The 12,658-nt window shown below is 36.5% G+C and overlaps 1 protein-coding gene across 1 annotated transcript; it reads right to left on the minus strand.

Annotated features, from left to right (window-relative positions):
• Positions 1 to 416: 416 nt before the first annotated feature.
• Positions 417 to 12,646, minus strand: LOC307174033 (putative helicase mov-10-B.2). The gene is made up of 22 exons (XM_079897679.1): positions 12,377 to 12,646; positions 12,176 to 12,281; positions 8,730 to 8,926; positions 8,312 to 8,550; positions 7,937 to 8,186; positions 7,598 to 7,723; positions 6,916 to 7,075; positions 6,674 to 6,828; positions 5,664 to 5,840; positions 5,414 to 5,561; positions 5,098 to 5,265; positions 4,808 to 4,905; positions 4,615 to 4,712; positions 4,390 to 4,488; positions 4,049 to 4,151; positions 2,938 to 3,055; positions 2,648 to 2,839; positions 2,476 to 2,547; positions 2,253 to 2,378; positions 2,007 to 2,095; positions 1,797 to 1,912; positions 417 to 1,109 (listed from the first exon to the last, which is right to left on the minus strand). The coding sequence occupies exons 1-22, from the start codon at positions 12,526 to 12,528 to the stop codon at positions 1,048 to 1,050; spliced, it is 3,051 nt and encodes a 1,016-aa protein (XP_079753805.1). The 5' UTR covers positions 12,529 to 12,646; the 3' UTR covers positions 417 to 1,047.
• Positions 12,647 to 12,658: the final 12 nt, after the last annotated feature.

Raw genomic sequence — 12,658 nt, forward strand, 5'->3', positions numbered from 1 at the left:
GTCTGTTGCCATCTGTCGGTGCGGTGTGAATTGGCCTTAAAGGGATAGTTCACCCAAAAATGACAATTCTGCCATCATTTTCTCACCCTCATGTTGTCCCAAACCTGTATGAGTTTCTTTGTTCTGTTGAATACAAAAAAGAACACCAAACAGCCGATGCCCGAAATAGCTGCCCGGAGGCATTGCAAATATGGCCGTCGAGTGAACAGACTTTCCTTGAAAGGAACTTTGATAGCGTGTTTGTGAATTTTGGGGTGGAGCTATCCAGATAGGGGTGTGATCCTTCTGGGTAGGGGCGTGTTTGTTTTGGTGATTTAAAATATTCAGCGTTTCTGAGAAATTGCTTACTGCACCTTTAATGGACATCATTTGAAAATATATTAATATGTCTGAGGTTTAATAATCAAAGCACAGCTGAAATCCAAAGAACACAGGATTTATTAATAAAGGGACTGACAATGTTCAGATAACAATTTGAAACAAGAAACAAAAAATAAACAATTTTAAAAGTCACATTTTATGCAGAGTGAAACAAAAAATGTTTGAATTGATTATCTTAAAATTATGTACAAATTAAGAAAAACTATTTGATGTAGAAATCAGGCAATTTATCAGCAAAAAAAAAAAAATGGTTTATGTATCAGTCCATGTGCTCATATTTTCAAGGTAGATAAAAATATTTTCTGTCATCTGATAATATATATATGATTAAAATTCTGTTATGTGCAAGCCTGACATTTTCACATTTAAATTCACAGAAATTTATGCCAAGTTAATACAGTACAACGTTTTGGCTACAACATGTATCGTACAGTCTGACTTAAAATGGTTGATGTTAATGTAGAAATAAAAAAGGCAATTTATCGTCAAAAAATAGTGGTTTACAAATCTTTTTTTTTTTTTTTTTTTCAGGGTAGATTAAAGTATTTTTGTACAATAAAAATCTTAGTGTGCACCCAGCTTTAAAGAATGGGAAGATCCAGGATTTCCATGCTAGCTTCAAAAGAAGGTGTAGAACAGATGTGGCTAGTGAAGACTGGCTCTTTGTTAGTAATCATGTCTCCATTCAGGATTCAGATATTGTTGGACCGCACTCTCCTCAGTTTCCACTAGGGGGTGAAAGAACACAATAGTCAGTTTTTTCCACATCATGCCTTCTTGAAACCATTACTATCAATTTACTATTGTTATATAGGCTATATTATTAGTAGTAATATTTAAATTACTATTGTATTATTACTATGTATTACTATTATTAAACTATAAATCACCATAGAACTTTTCAAATTGAGCAGAAGCTAATTATAGAAAATATTACTGGTAAGTGATATAACTATTTGAAATATAATTTTTAACTGTGATTGAATTCAGTTAGACAAGTTCTTTAAAGTCTTAAAAGCCCTATAAGATCTTCCTTTATGAAAGAGGGAAGCATTATAATCAGGTGTACATTTTTTTGTTTGCTGACAAGACAACCGGTTCTGAAAAAATGAAGGAAAGAGGCCTCCTGTTTGCAATGCATTTGCATTAAGGCAAAACCTTGAAATTTGACACAATGTAATGTTTTTGGCAGAACATCAACAGACATGCATGACTACCACATGAATTTTCTTTTTTTGAAATGAAGACTTCCCAAATATTTTAAGGGCATTACACTAAATCAGGTTTAATTTTCCATCCCAAGAAAGATTATTTTTGAAATCTACAGTAGCCAGTAAAGTTATAGCATGAAAAACAGGTTTAAGTCAAACAATGTGTTGTGACTGCCAGAGGTTTATAATTAAAGCCTGTCTCACCACTCTCATCGTCAAAGTTGAGAGCAAGAAGACGCTTTTCAACCTCCTCTATGCCCTCTACACTGGTAAAGGGAAGCCCGGTGTAACCTCCCTGCTCCGAGCAGAAGTCAATAAACCTATTAAAATACAAAAGACACACATCATTTAGTCAGTTCCTCATCAGGGTTTGCATTTCATCCATGCGTAAGTTAGAAGAGTACAGTATTATACCGGCCCCAGATTTCATCTGTCCGCAGAATGAAGGGGTTTCCCACCATGATGAAAAGGGATTTCGCTCTTGTCACCGCAACATTGAATCTCTAAAGAACAAGACATGAATTGAACAAATTCAAGACTAAAGTGTGTTTTAGCACGTTGTTACAGAAAGAGCATTATTCACAATGTAGCACACAACTTAGTTCAAGTTCACATCATGTTGTGATATTACACCACCCTTTTAAAGATTGGGGTCTGTACCTTCTCATTCTTGAGAAACCCAATGCTGAATGTTTCATCCAAAGTGATGTGTTCCTTGCTGCTGCGAACAGCTGACACCATGATGACTTTCCTCTCTTGGCCTTGAAACTCCTCCACGGAACCAACCTACACAACACACCGAGCACACAAAGGGAGACGGATATCATTTTGTGTCCACCTGTCCTAATTTAAGATAAAAAGCCATACCAGAGTGTCTATTAACTTTAAGGTCGTTAATGCACATGCACTTTTGGAGGTCCTCTTCTGATCTGATGGCCCGTCTGATCTTCTCCACCTATGAAATCAAACCCCAGAGAAAGTAAAGAGAATTGTCGTGATATTTTTAACTGCTATTTCTTGGTGACAGAATAGGGCTGTCCAAGAGCAGGCTCCACCTGTTTCCTGTAGGGGGCGATAATGCCAATTTCTCTTGGGGAGATTCTGGAGATTCCCCTCTTGGCCTGTGTCAGGAGCAGCTTCTTCAGGTAATCTATGATGATATCGATTTCAAAGGTGTTAAAGAATGAGGGGCTGTTCGACTCTCTTTCATCCTTCCCAGGAACTCCATGGAAAATCACAGGAAATCCCTGGGGGGTAAAAATAAAATAAAAAATACACAAATGGGTAATCTCCAGGAAACTGATTTAACTATAGTGACTAAAGTGCTGTTTAATATGTCTCATACTCTTTTGGGCAGGTACTCCCAAGTGCAGTACTGGTTAGAGCTGATCTCATTTGCACATGCCTTCAACTCCCCATCATAGAACAACTCATTAGGAACCTTCAGAATGGATGGATGAGACCTGAAGAGAGAGAGAGAGAGAGAGAGAGAGAGAGAGAGAGAGAGAGAGAGAGAGAGAGACACTATGAGTGCACACTATGGCATCTATGTCATTTTAAAATTGGTCCTAGAAATGCACAATATTACAATTTTCATGGTATGGCTGAAAATGAATGTGGAAGAAATGTTATCTTTGAGGTGTGTGTGACCATCATATGGCGGTAAAAGAGCACACACAAACCTTATTCTAATATGGAATTGTATTGGAATGTTAAAGAGTGTTGGTATGTGACAGGAGGGCCTCCACTCAATGATAAAATATGATGAACAAGTCTAATAATGTTCCACATATGGTTGAAAATACCATCATTGGCCTAGAGAGATAACATTAGACTGTAAGAGTTAAGACTATAAAAAAGGAAGGATGCCCTCTCCTCAATGTTACACTCGGTGTGACTGTTTGACTGCAGCAAGAAAATAAACCTCATCAAATACAATTGGAAATGTTTGTCTCTTATTCAGTGATATAATGTTATTTGCCACAGCACTAACAAATAGACAATATTAAAAATCTTTACTATTTATTTAATTATATACCATACTATTCTAAAACCTGATTTATGTATTATTATTCTTTTTTGTATTTATTTATCTTGGTCTTGACACCTAGTAGGTAGTCTTAATACATGAAAATTTGTCTAAATAAATAAAAAAGCTTGTTTCCACCATGGATTAAAAAAGATAGGTATTTGCAACTTTTTCTCTAACAATTTTGACTCTTTTTCTCGCAATTGCATGTGATTGACAGGTGGTCCCGCTCTTGCGCCATTTCATCATTCAACACATCATTTGTGAAGAGATGTCGTTACAAGTTATATATTACAAGAGCACATGCATTTTACATACATGGGTAAATATATTTCTAATAAATACTGCCATATTCCATAAAAATAAGAATAGTCAATTTTGATTTCATGGTGACTTTAAGAAGCACACCGGTGGTGGTGTGTCCTACCTGTAGTTCAGGAGGAGTTTGGTGACGTAGCGTTTGTCAAACTCAATGTCATCTTTCTTATAAAGATCATTCTGTGTCATCAGCCTCTCCAGCAAAGAGACATCTAAAGGAAAGAAAGACACACAACTCCAGATTACAATGTATAACGACAAAACACACCATTTTGCTTATCCCTCCATTTTTTTTATTTACAACAGTCATGATTTAGCGATTATTAAAGGTTAGATGGTAAACAACAACAATACTATTTTCTGGGAATTCATTGGGAACATAATTTTAACATGAAATGAATTAGCTTATAGGTCGAGTGAGTGATGTGTCTGTATATATGTGCATCTCACCAAACCCATGATTAATGGCAAGAGGAGATCTCAGGATTGGTCCCAGTTGCTTGGGATCTCCAGCCAAAACAAGCTGCCCGGTCTCTGCATTCAGCAGTCCTAAACACACCCAATGAGACAATGTAATGATTCCAAAAACAGATCTCACTACTATAAGACTTTTACTACAGTACATATTGGAAGCAAAAAGAACAAACACGCATCTGAGCGAGAGTGGTTGCCCACCTGCCACACTGATGATGGTCTCTGACTCCACAGCATGTCCTGCCTCATCCACAAAGATGTGAGAAAAATGATCCGCAGGAACACCCCCTGTGACCAGCCTACCAACACAGACACAGTGTTTACTGACTGCTGTAAATCATATCTGTGAGAGAAATTTTAGTTTATTGCATTTGTATAAGATGATACCCTTCACCTGCCAGCGGTGACTATAGTGCTGACCAGGATCTTGTAGGACATTAGATCCTCTTTACATGGGAAAATAATCATCTGTCCCTCCACATTGCAGTTGTTCTAAACACAAACACACACACGGACAATCAAAATAAAAACTACAAGCAAACTCGCATATAGCATTTGGTCACTTAATAATACATGAATTTCAGTGCATTAAATAAAGTGTGACTAAAATATATATATATATATATATATATATATATATATATATATATATATATATATATCATTTTTTCTGTATTCACTAACCTTTAGAATTTTAGGGATATCTTTTGGATCGCGTGAACTAGCGTAGAGTCGGTATATTTTCCGTGCATCAACATGTTGACTAATGATCAACTTTTCACACAGTTGATCAGCCGCACTGTTAGAAGGAGCGCACGCTAGGATATAGGCATCAGGTATATTCTTCTCCACCTGAGATGTTGAGAAACAGAAAGAGTGACTGAATGCATTAGCTATTACACCAACATCTTTCATGCAGGCAAGTATAATACCAAATAACATTTTCATGTAGACCCGGTGGGGATGTGTTTACTTTGGTGTTTATGATAACCAGTTTTACCTGTTTGATGGCCTCTACTATCGTGACGGTTTTACCAGTGCCAGGAGGTCCAAACACCAGGTACGGTGCCGGCTTGGACGTACCAGCCACGATGTTACATACAGCGCTGTACTGTTCAGGGTTCCTCTCAAGCTGTTGATCAAAGAGTCTATAGACACACACATTGTGCTGAAACACTCAATGTTTCCCTCTGAAGGTTTAACAGCATAATAATAATAGCATATTAATAGCACTTCTGGGTCTTACTGACCTCAGTGCAGGTGGAGACACAGGGGTCACAGTCCTTGAACCCACGGGGAACAGCACATCTCTGAGGTTGTGCTGGACCGCCATGTGTACAGCTCTGTGTTGCAGTCTTAATGGGAGACGATTTACCGTGAACTCCACACGGAATTTCATCTTATCTATGAATACGTGGTCAATGAACCTTAACACACACACAACAAACACATGTTCAATGAATAGACATCTCTTGATGAATTTGACTGATTACACTGCCCTGCTTCTTGAAAAAAATATCTGGTGATTTGCAAAAAAGACCTAAGATTACCTAATTTGATGATGCTGAGTTTAAAAATATCAATAAAAACTTTCCATCATGTACAGTTAAAAAAATAAAAATAAATGAATATACAGTATATATATATATATATATATATATATAGATTATATATGTCTCAGCTTTAATGCATTACAAAAGCAGTGAAATGTCAAGTTTCGACAAAAGGAAGTATTCAAAATGTATAATTTCACATACAAACTGCATAAGAATGAAATTATACATGCCCGAATACTCCATTTAATGGTCAAGAACTTTACATAAACACAAGATTATAAATAAATAAGTAAAACACCCACAGATGTAACAGATAACCACTGGGCCATGTTTGCATTAAACTTGGATTGTGTCAAACATGTAAAAATCGGCTGAGAATTTAACAAATAGTTCTAACTTGCTCAGGGGAAGATAGGAATCATGTCTTTGTGGCAGTTTTTCTGGTGTTTAAGTGATAATGCAAGACTTCTTCACCTTACAAATGGTTGTCAAAAGCAAAAATGCTTCGAAATGCATATTTTGTGAGGAAGTGTGTGTGTGTGCTAGAGCAAAACAGGCCTCATTTTTGGAATCAGCACCCCAAAAAACAAACAAAAAAACAACAACAACAACCAAGTATTGAATTTCATTCAGCAAATACGATGCAGGGTGGTGTTATGCCACATACAACATGTATTGTATGAAATCTCACTCATAGATCATACCTTCTGGAGAAGCCCAGTTTGACTTGATCCAGTTCCACTCTGTGGACGTAGCCCTTGTATTTGGTCACAGTTGAGAAATTGACCTCCTCACTCTTGGTGAGAAGCAGGTGATCTCCCCTCAGGACTGATGGCCTGTTCTCTGATACACCAGGGAGCTTTAACACATGAAATACACAAACAGACCTCAAAAACTTTACAATCTCCAACACAGCAAGTGCTTTAAAAAAGACATTTCCACTCACGTTTAAGACTAGTAGACTTTTGTCATTGTCCCTGAGTAAGGTGACTTGCTCTCTGTTGTATCTCTTGATGTCCACATGCATCTGACATTCCTCCAGGTGCAGCAGTAAATCAAAGCGTTCGGCATAATTATGGAAGCTCAGCGGACTCTGCAGTAATGACCTAGACATCACCAAACACATTAAGGAATATTAATAACTATATACTACATCACACCAAAGGACACAAAAAATAAATATGGAACATATGAAACACACAGGAGTGTATATATATATATATATATATATATATATATATATATATATATATATATATATATATACATGAATTCATGAACTACTACATTTTTTTTCAGTCTCATCAAATGCATATACTGTATGTAAATGCATATACTGTATGTAAATCATTATTCACCAACAAATGGGAAGCTGCACCCCTGATAACATTCCTAAAACTGATCTCAAACCAGTTCTACATGGCATAATTGGACATTTGAAGGACACTAACTTAAGTCTATCAGCATATTAGAATGGTTTCTAAAGGATCATCCATTCTGGATGGATGGATGGATCCATTCTGTCCATTCTGGACGTTCCTACCATCACAGGAATAAATTACATTCTACATAACAATAGAAAACAGTTATTTTAAATGGTAATAATATTTTACTTGAATGACACTTACTGAAGTTCCTGCAACTCTCCTCTGAGGATCCGGTCATCTTTCATGAGTTTTGCCAGCACTGGGACGTCAGGAGGAGGAGTGTATTTCCCCAGAGGCAGAACATTTACAAGAAAGTTCTGAACATAACTAAACACATGGAGATACACACATATAAATAAAAGCATTAATAAAGCTAAAATCTATTTACATTTCTATAACTTTAAGGAGCAGGACTAAATATTTCAATGTATTATTATTTTTATTTAGTATTTATTTAATTGTCATTATTATTTTTTTTAAAGATATTTTATGTACAATTAAACATTCATCATATAATACCGTGTGTGATGTTTCTCTTACCCCTCAGGTGGAACACCCTCGTCCACTCTACAGTTTTCGGGTTCAGAGATGTTGAGTCTCAGGGGTTTGTATGGTGCTGTAGGACCCAGTAGTGCTGCAAGCTTAGTCCTGTACTCGGCCTCAATGAAGCGCACAATGTGGAAGGGACGGGTGGTGGGCTGGGTGTTCTGCTTAAACTCAAATGCCAGAGTAGCTGAATAAACTCCAATATGACTGCATTTGAATCTCACAGTCACCTCATACTTCTTACCTATTGAAAAAATTAAAGAGTTAACCTTCACTTCTGATAGATCACATTTAAGGAGTCAAACCAGAATTTATATATCCAAATGTAACCTCCATTGAATCAGTACGTCAAGTGTCGGCCACACTCACGTGGTTCCAGACGGAGTGGATTGTTGCGTGTGACTTTCCTGCTGTCTTCCAGAGTGAAACACTGCAGCCAGTGAAGAGCAGTGTAATAAGTGAAATACACGGCCTCTTGACCCGTGTTCTCCACAAACAGCTTCAGCTCATAAACTTCTGCCCGCTCCACAGAGATCTGGATCTTTCCATCCTTCATATACAGCTCTGAGGACACCCGCACCCCATTCTTATCAGCTATAAAATGGGACCTGTTAAAGAGAAGAGCAGCACTACAGTTTTTGTGATGTTATTATATAAAAAAGCACTTACAAGATCCAATTGCAATTTTCACATTAAAAGATAATAATAAAAGAAATTCTAATTATTATTTGCCTGTGTTACATCCAGTCTGGGTAAAGGATCAAATGTATGAAGTGTACCAGCTCACTTGTCTGTACTGTTCAATCGCTGTAGGATGTCTTTCGCCAATCTTCTCCTTCCTCTGACTCCACCCTCTGGCCCTGGACCGGAGGTCTCCTGGCCACTATGAGGCGGCGGTGAGCTAGCATTACTCGGAGCGGGAGTAGCTTGGTTTTGCTGTCTTCGACAGCGTCTGAACCATTGATCATGCAGCCTCACCCGGACCTGGATGGACCTTTTTCATGAGTACACTACATCTAAGCTAATCACACTTTTTTGCTTAATCTCAAACCACATTAAACAATAAAAGCCAGTCTAATGCAGAACTACATTTTAATATGAGCAAAGAAAATGTATGTTCTTCAACTCTCCATATACATAAAACTTCCAGTCAGTGAGAAAGAGTAGCCTTTCTTTGTATTCTATGCTAAGGTGTGTAGTTACACTATATTGTCATAATGAGAATCTGCAAATAAATAGCCTACTATAGGCTTTTCAGCTAATTCCTGTTAGGGAATTTTGGTAACACTTCACAATAAGGTTCATTAGTGTAGCATGAACAATACTTCTACAGCATTTATTCATCTTAGTTAATATTAATTTCAACATTTACTAATACATGATTAAAATCAAAGGTTGTATTTGTTAACATTAGTTAATGCACTGAACTAACATGAAAAAACAATGAACAGCTGTATTTTATTAACTAACATTAACAAAGATTAATAAATACTGTAACTAATGTGTTGCTCATTGTTAGTTCATGTTAGTTAATATGTCAACTAATGTTAACTAATGAACCTTATTGTAAAGTGTTACCGGAATTTTTAAATTAATCATAACTATCATTTATTTTCCTTGCAGGATTTACATTTATATGCTTCTGAAAACTAAATGTCCCCAACACTTGGGCCAAAGTGTGTCTGAATCATGCCTGAACATAGAAAAAGGGAAACGAAATTAGACAGCAGTCTAAATATATAAACTCATGACTTTTGAGTAATAAGGTGAAGTAATCAAGAAATCCAGATTTGCTTTTACCTACTCACTTAAAAATGTTGGGTTAAAAATAACCCAACGGATAACCCAACTATGGGTTGGTATAGCACCTTCCCAACTGTGGGTTATTTTAACCCAATGCATTGGGTTAAACTCCAGTTGGGTTAAAAATAACCCAACATATTGACCCAATATGTGTAACCCAACGGATGGGTTAAACAAAAAACCCAACGTTTTTTACTGTGTAGTGAATTATACAAATGAAGAACCAATCATATTATAAAAATGATGTAATAAATCAAGTCACCTTTGCCATTCTCCTATTTTATAAAAAACTGCTGTAATTTTTTTGCTGGCGGGATTCTCTGTGATTAATACAAGGCATTCTCAGGAGTCTGTCTAATTATTTCTGCGCAGGATAGACACTAGATCTTCTATTCTCAAGTGATAGTGTTTATAGAGGAGCACTAAAGACCTTATTCCTGAGTGATAGTGTTAAAAAAGGACGAGACATTGTCCGACTCGAACAGGTACTGAAGTATGCTTAGGTGTTAGAGTAGAAATTCATAGGTTTCTGGGTTAATTTAAGTCAGATGAGTAGGGGAATTTCTACCAAAAAGTAACAGATTAATGAAATAAAAAGTAAAATAAAAGTTCAAATAATTATGAAACACTAAACGAAAAATGGTATCAATCAATATCCAACCATTTTTTGGTCAAGTTTTAATGAATAAATACATTTATAAAAAATTTAAACATGTGACAGCTTACCCAGAGGTTTATGAAAAATATTCTTGTCCTGAGAACACATCTAAACTTTTTCGGTCAAAATCTACCTTCTAATTTGCTAGTGAGGTTATATTTTGGTCACTTGTTTAGCCAAAAAGCTACTGCAAAAAATATGATTTGAATTTTGGAATTTTAATTCTAATTCTGAAAAACAAACATTATTGTAAGGGTTTTGAACTGGGTGTTTGAAACCAGCATTAACAACCTCTGCTAGAGGAAACTATATCTGTGTAATTGGACTTTTCATTAGTTCACCCTTACATCGGATATAGAAAAGGATGCATATTTGGTGTCCTGTCTGAGGGGAGGGTTTCAAGCTCAGAATTTGGCCCAATCACAGATTATTTAATAGTTTCAGATGAGCCTTAAAAATGTCCTGCTGATTAGAGTATTTACAAGGCTTGTTGACACATGATCTCCCCCTGCTGAAAAATTAACGAAGTCCATGTTGGTCCAGGCTGGTTTATGTTAGTCTAGCTGGTGTACCAGCACATTAATGCTGTTCTCAAGCTAAACTGAGCTGGTGTTCCTGGTCCAGGCACTCCCACTTCCCATGCTGGTGGTTACAACAAATAAGTATGCTTATAGCCTACTTCAAGTTAATTTTTATTAAGTATACTTAAGTGAAGTTCATGTATATTTTTAAGTATAGGCTACTTTATAAGTATACTAATATCAATGTACTAGAAGTATATTGGGACTTAATTGGCCCACTTTTTAGAGTATAAAAGTATACTTTTAAGTGTAACATTAGTAAACGTTGAGTACACAACTACTTTAAAACTTAAAAGTTTGTTGTTAGTACTGCAACTATAGCCTATACTACAAGTGAACTTATAGGTATACTGATAGTTTACTAGTCATAGGCTATACTTGTAGCACATTATTTAGTTCATGCTAGTAGGCCTACACTTAGTATACTCTTTAAAGTCCATGTCTGAACTCTGTGTTTGTGTCAAGATTCCTGTCTTGCGTTCCCCTTGTCTTGTGTGGACCTTTTGTTATTTCCTGTCTTGTGCCATGGTTGTAGTTCTTTGTAGTTTTTTCTGTCGATTAGTCTTCAGGTGTGTCTTGTTAACTTGTTAAGCTTGTTTGCCCCTGTGTATTTAAACCCCTGTGTTTCCTGGTCAGGTCTTGTCCAACATGGATGTATGTTTGGCATGTCTCATTTTGTTCTCGGTTCCCTGGTCAGTGTTATGGTTCTGTTTGTTTAATTTTTTAATAAACTTTTATTCAAATAAAATTTGCATTTGGATCCAGCTCTCCCTTCCCCTTCTTGAGTTCACCCCTGCGTTACAGTTTGTTTTATGGGGAATTTCCATTAACATAATGAATTTTTTAATGTAACTGTATATTACATCTCCTAACCCTACGCTTGAACGCACCCCACACAGAAAACTTTCTGCATTTTGAAAAAAAAAAAAAAAAAAAAAAAAATGAAATTGTGGGATTTATAAGCTGTTTTAAGGGGACCAATTCCAAATACAAATGTTGTATTGACAACGGTCAAATTTCCATCCTTGTGGCTAGTAGCTACATTTTGTCCCCACAACATACAGCAGGATTTACCAGGACCTTTACAAAACTAATCCACTGATACTGAAAATACATAGCCTATGCTACTTCAAACGGGGCATAAATCATCTGGCTGACTGGCAGCCAGTGGTAAATAATAAGGTTTCTTACATTGCTGTTAAAGAAAACGTGACCTGTTCTGGAAAGACGCGCTTTGTTGCCGTTTCTCAATGCATAGATGACCCTAGAGAAGTTTGGATCTTTGACACGACCGTCCCTGTTAAGACATAAATGTGCAACTGATGATGCACTTGTTCATTTAACTGACAATTAATAAAAACGTCCACTGATGTGCATTTTTCATTGTTTTACCTGTCTCGAAACTCTTCGTTGTAGATGTCTCTGAGTGTGTTTCTGTCAGTAATGGATCTCCTATTTGTTTCCTCTAACATCTCTATGAAATCCAATCCAATTGCGCGCACAGCGGCTATAGAGAGATAATTACTCCTGTTTCTTCTGTTCATTCTGTTTGATACCTAAAGCTCTCAGGTCACTTACTATCACAGAAACAGAATGAACGGTTTACAACCACACTCTCTCATATATGAACCAGGTAGAGGATTTTCTGCGTAAGTTATTTTCAGACAAAACGAA

Source organism: Squalius cephalus (genome assembly GCF_949319135.1).
Source record: "Squalius cephalus genome assembly, chromosome: 16".
NCBI classification, from domain to species: domain Eukaryota; kingdom Metazoa; phylum Chordata; class Actinopteri; order Cypriniformes; family Leuciscidae; genus Squalius; species Squalius cephalus.

Bases quoted from the DNA above. Each gene is read 5' to 3' on its own strand.
- LOC307174033 (XM_079897679.1), bottom strand. From the start codon at position 12,528: ATGAACAGAAGAAACAGGAGTAATTATCTCTCTATAGCCGCTGTGCGC. The intron at 12,282-12,376 runs GTAAAACAATGA...ATGTCTTAACAG, and splicing joins AACGAAGAGTTTCGAGACAG to GGACGGTCGTGTCAAAGATC. The intron at 5,266-5,413 runs GTAAAACTGGTT...TCAACATCTCAG, and splicing joins TAGTAGAGGCCATCAAACAG to GTGGAGAAGAATATACCTGA.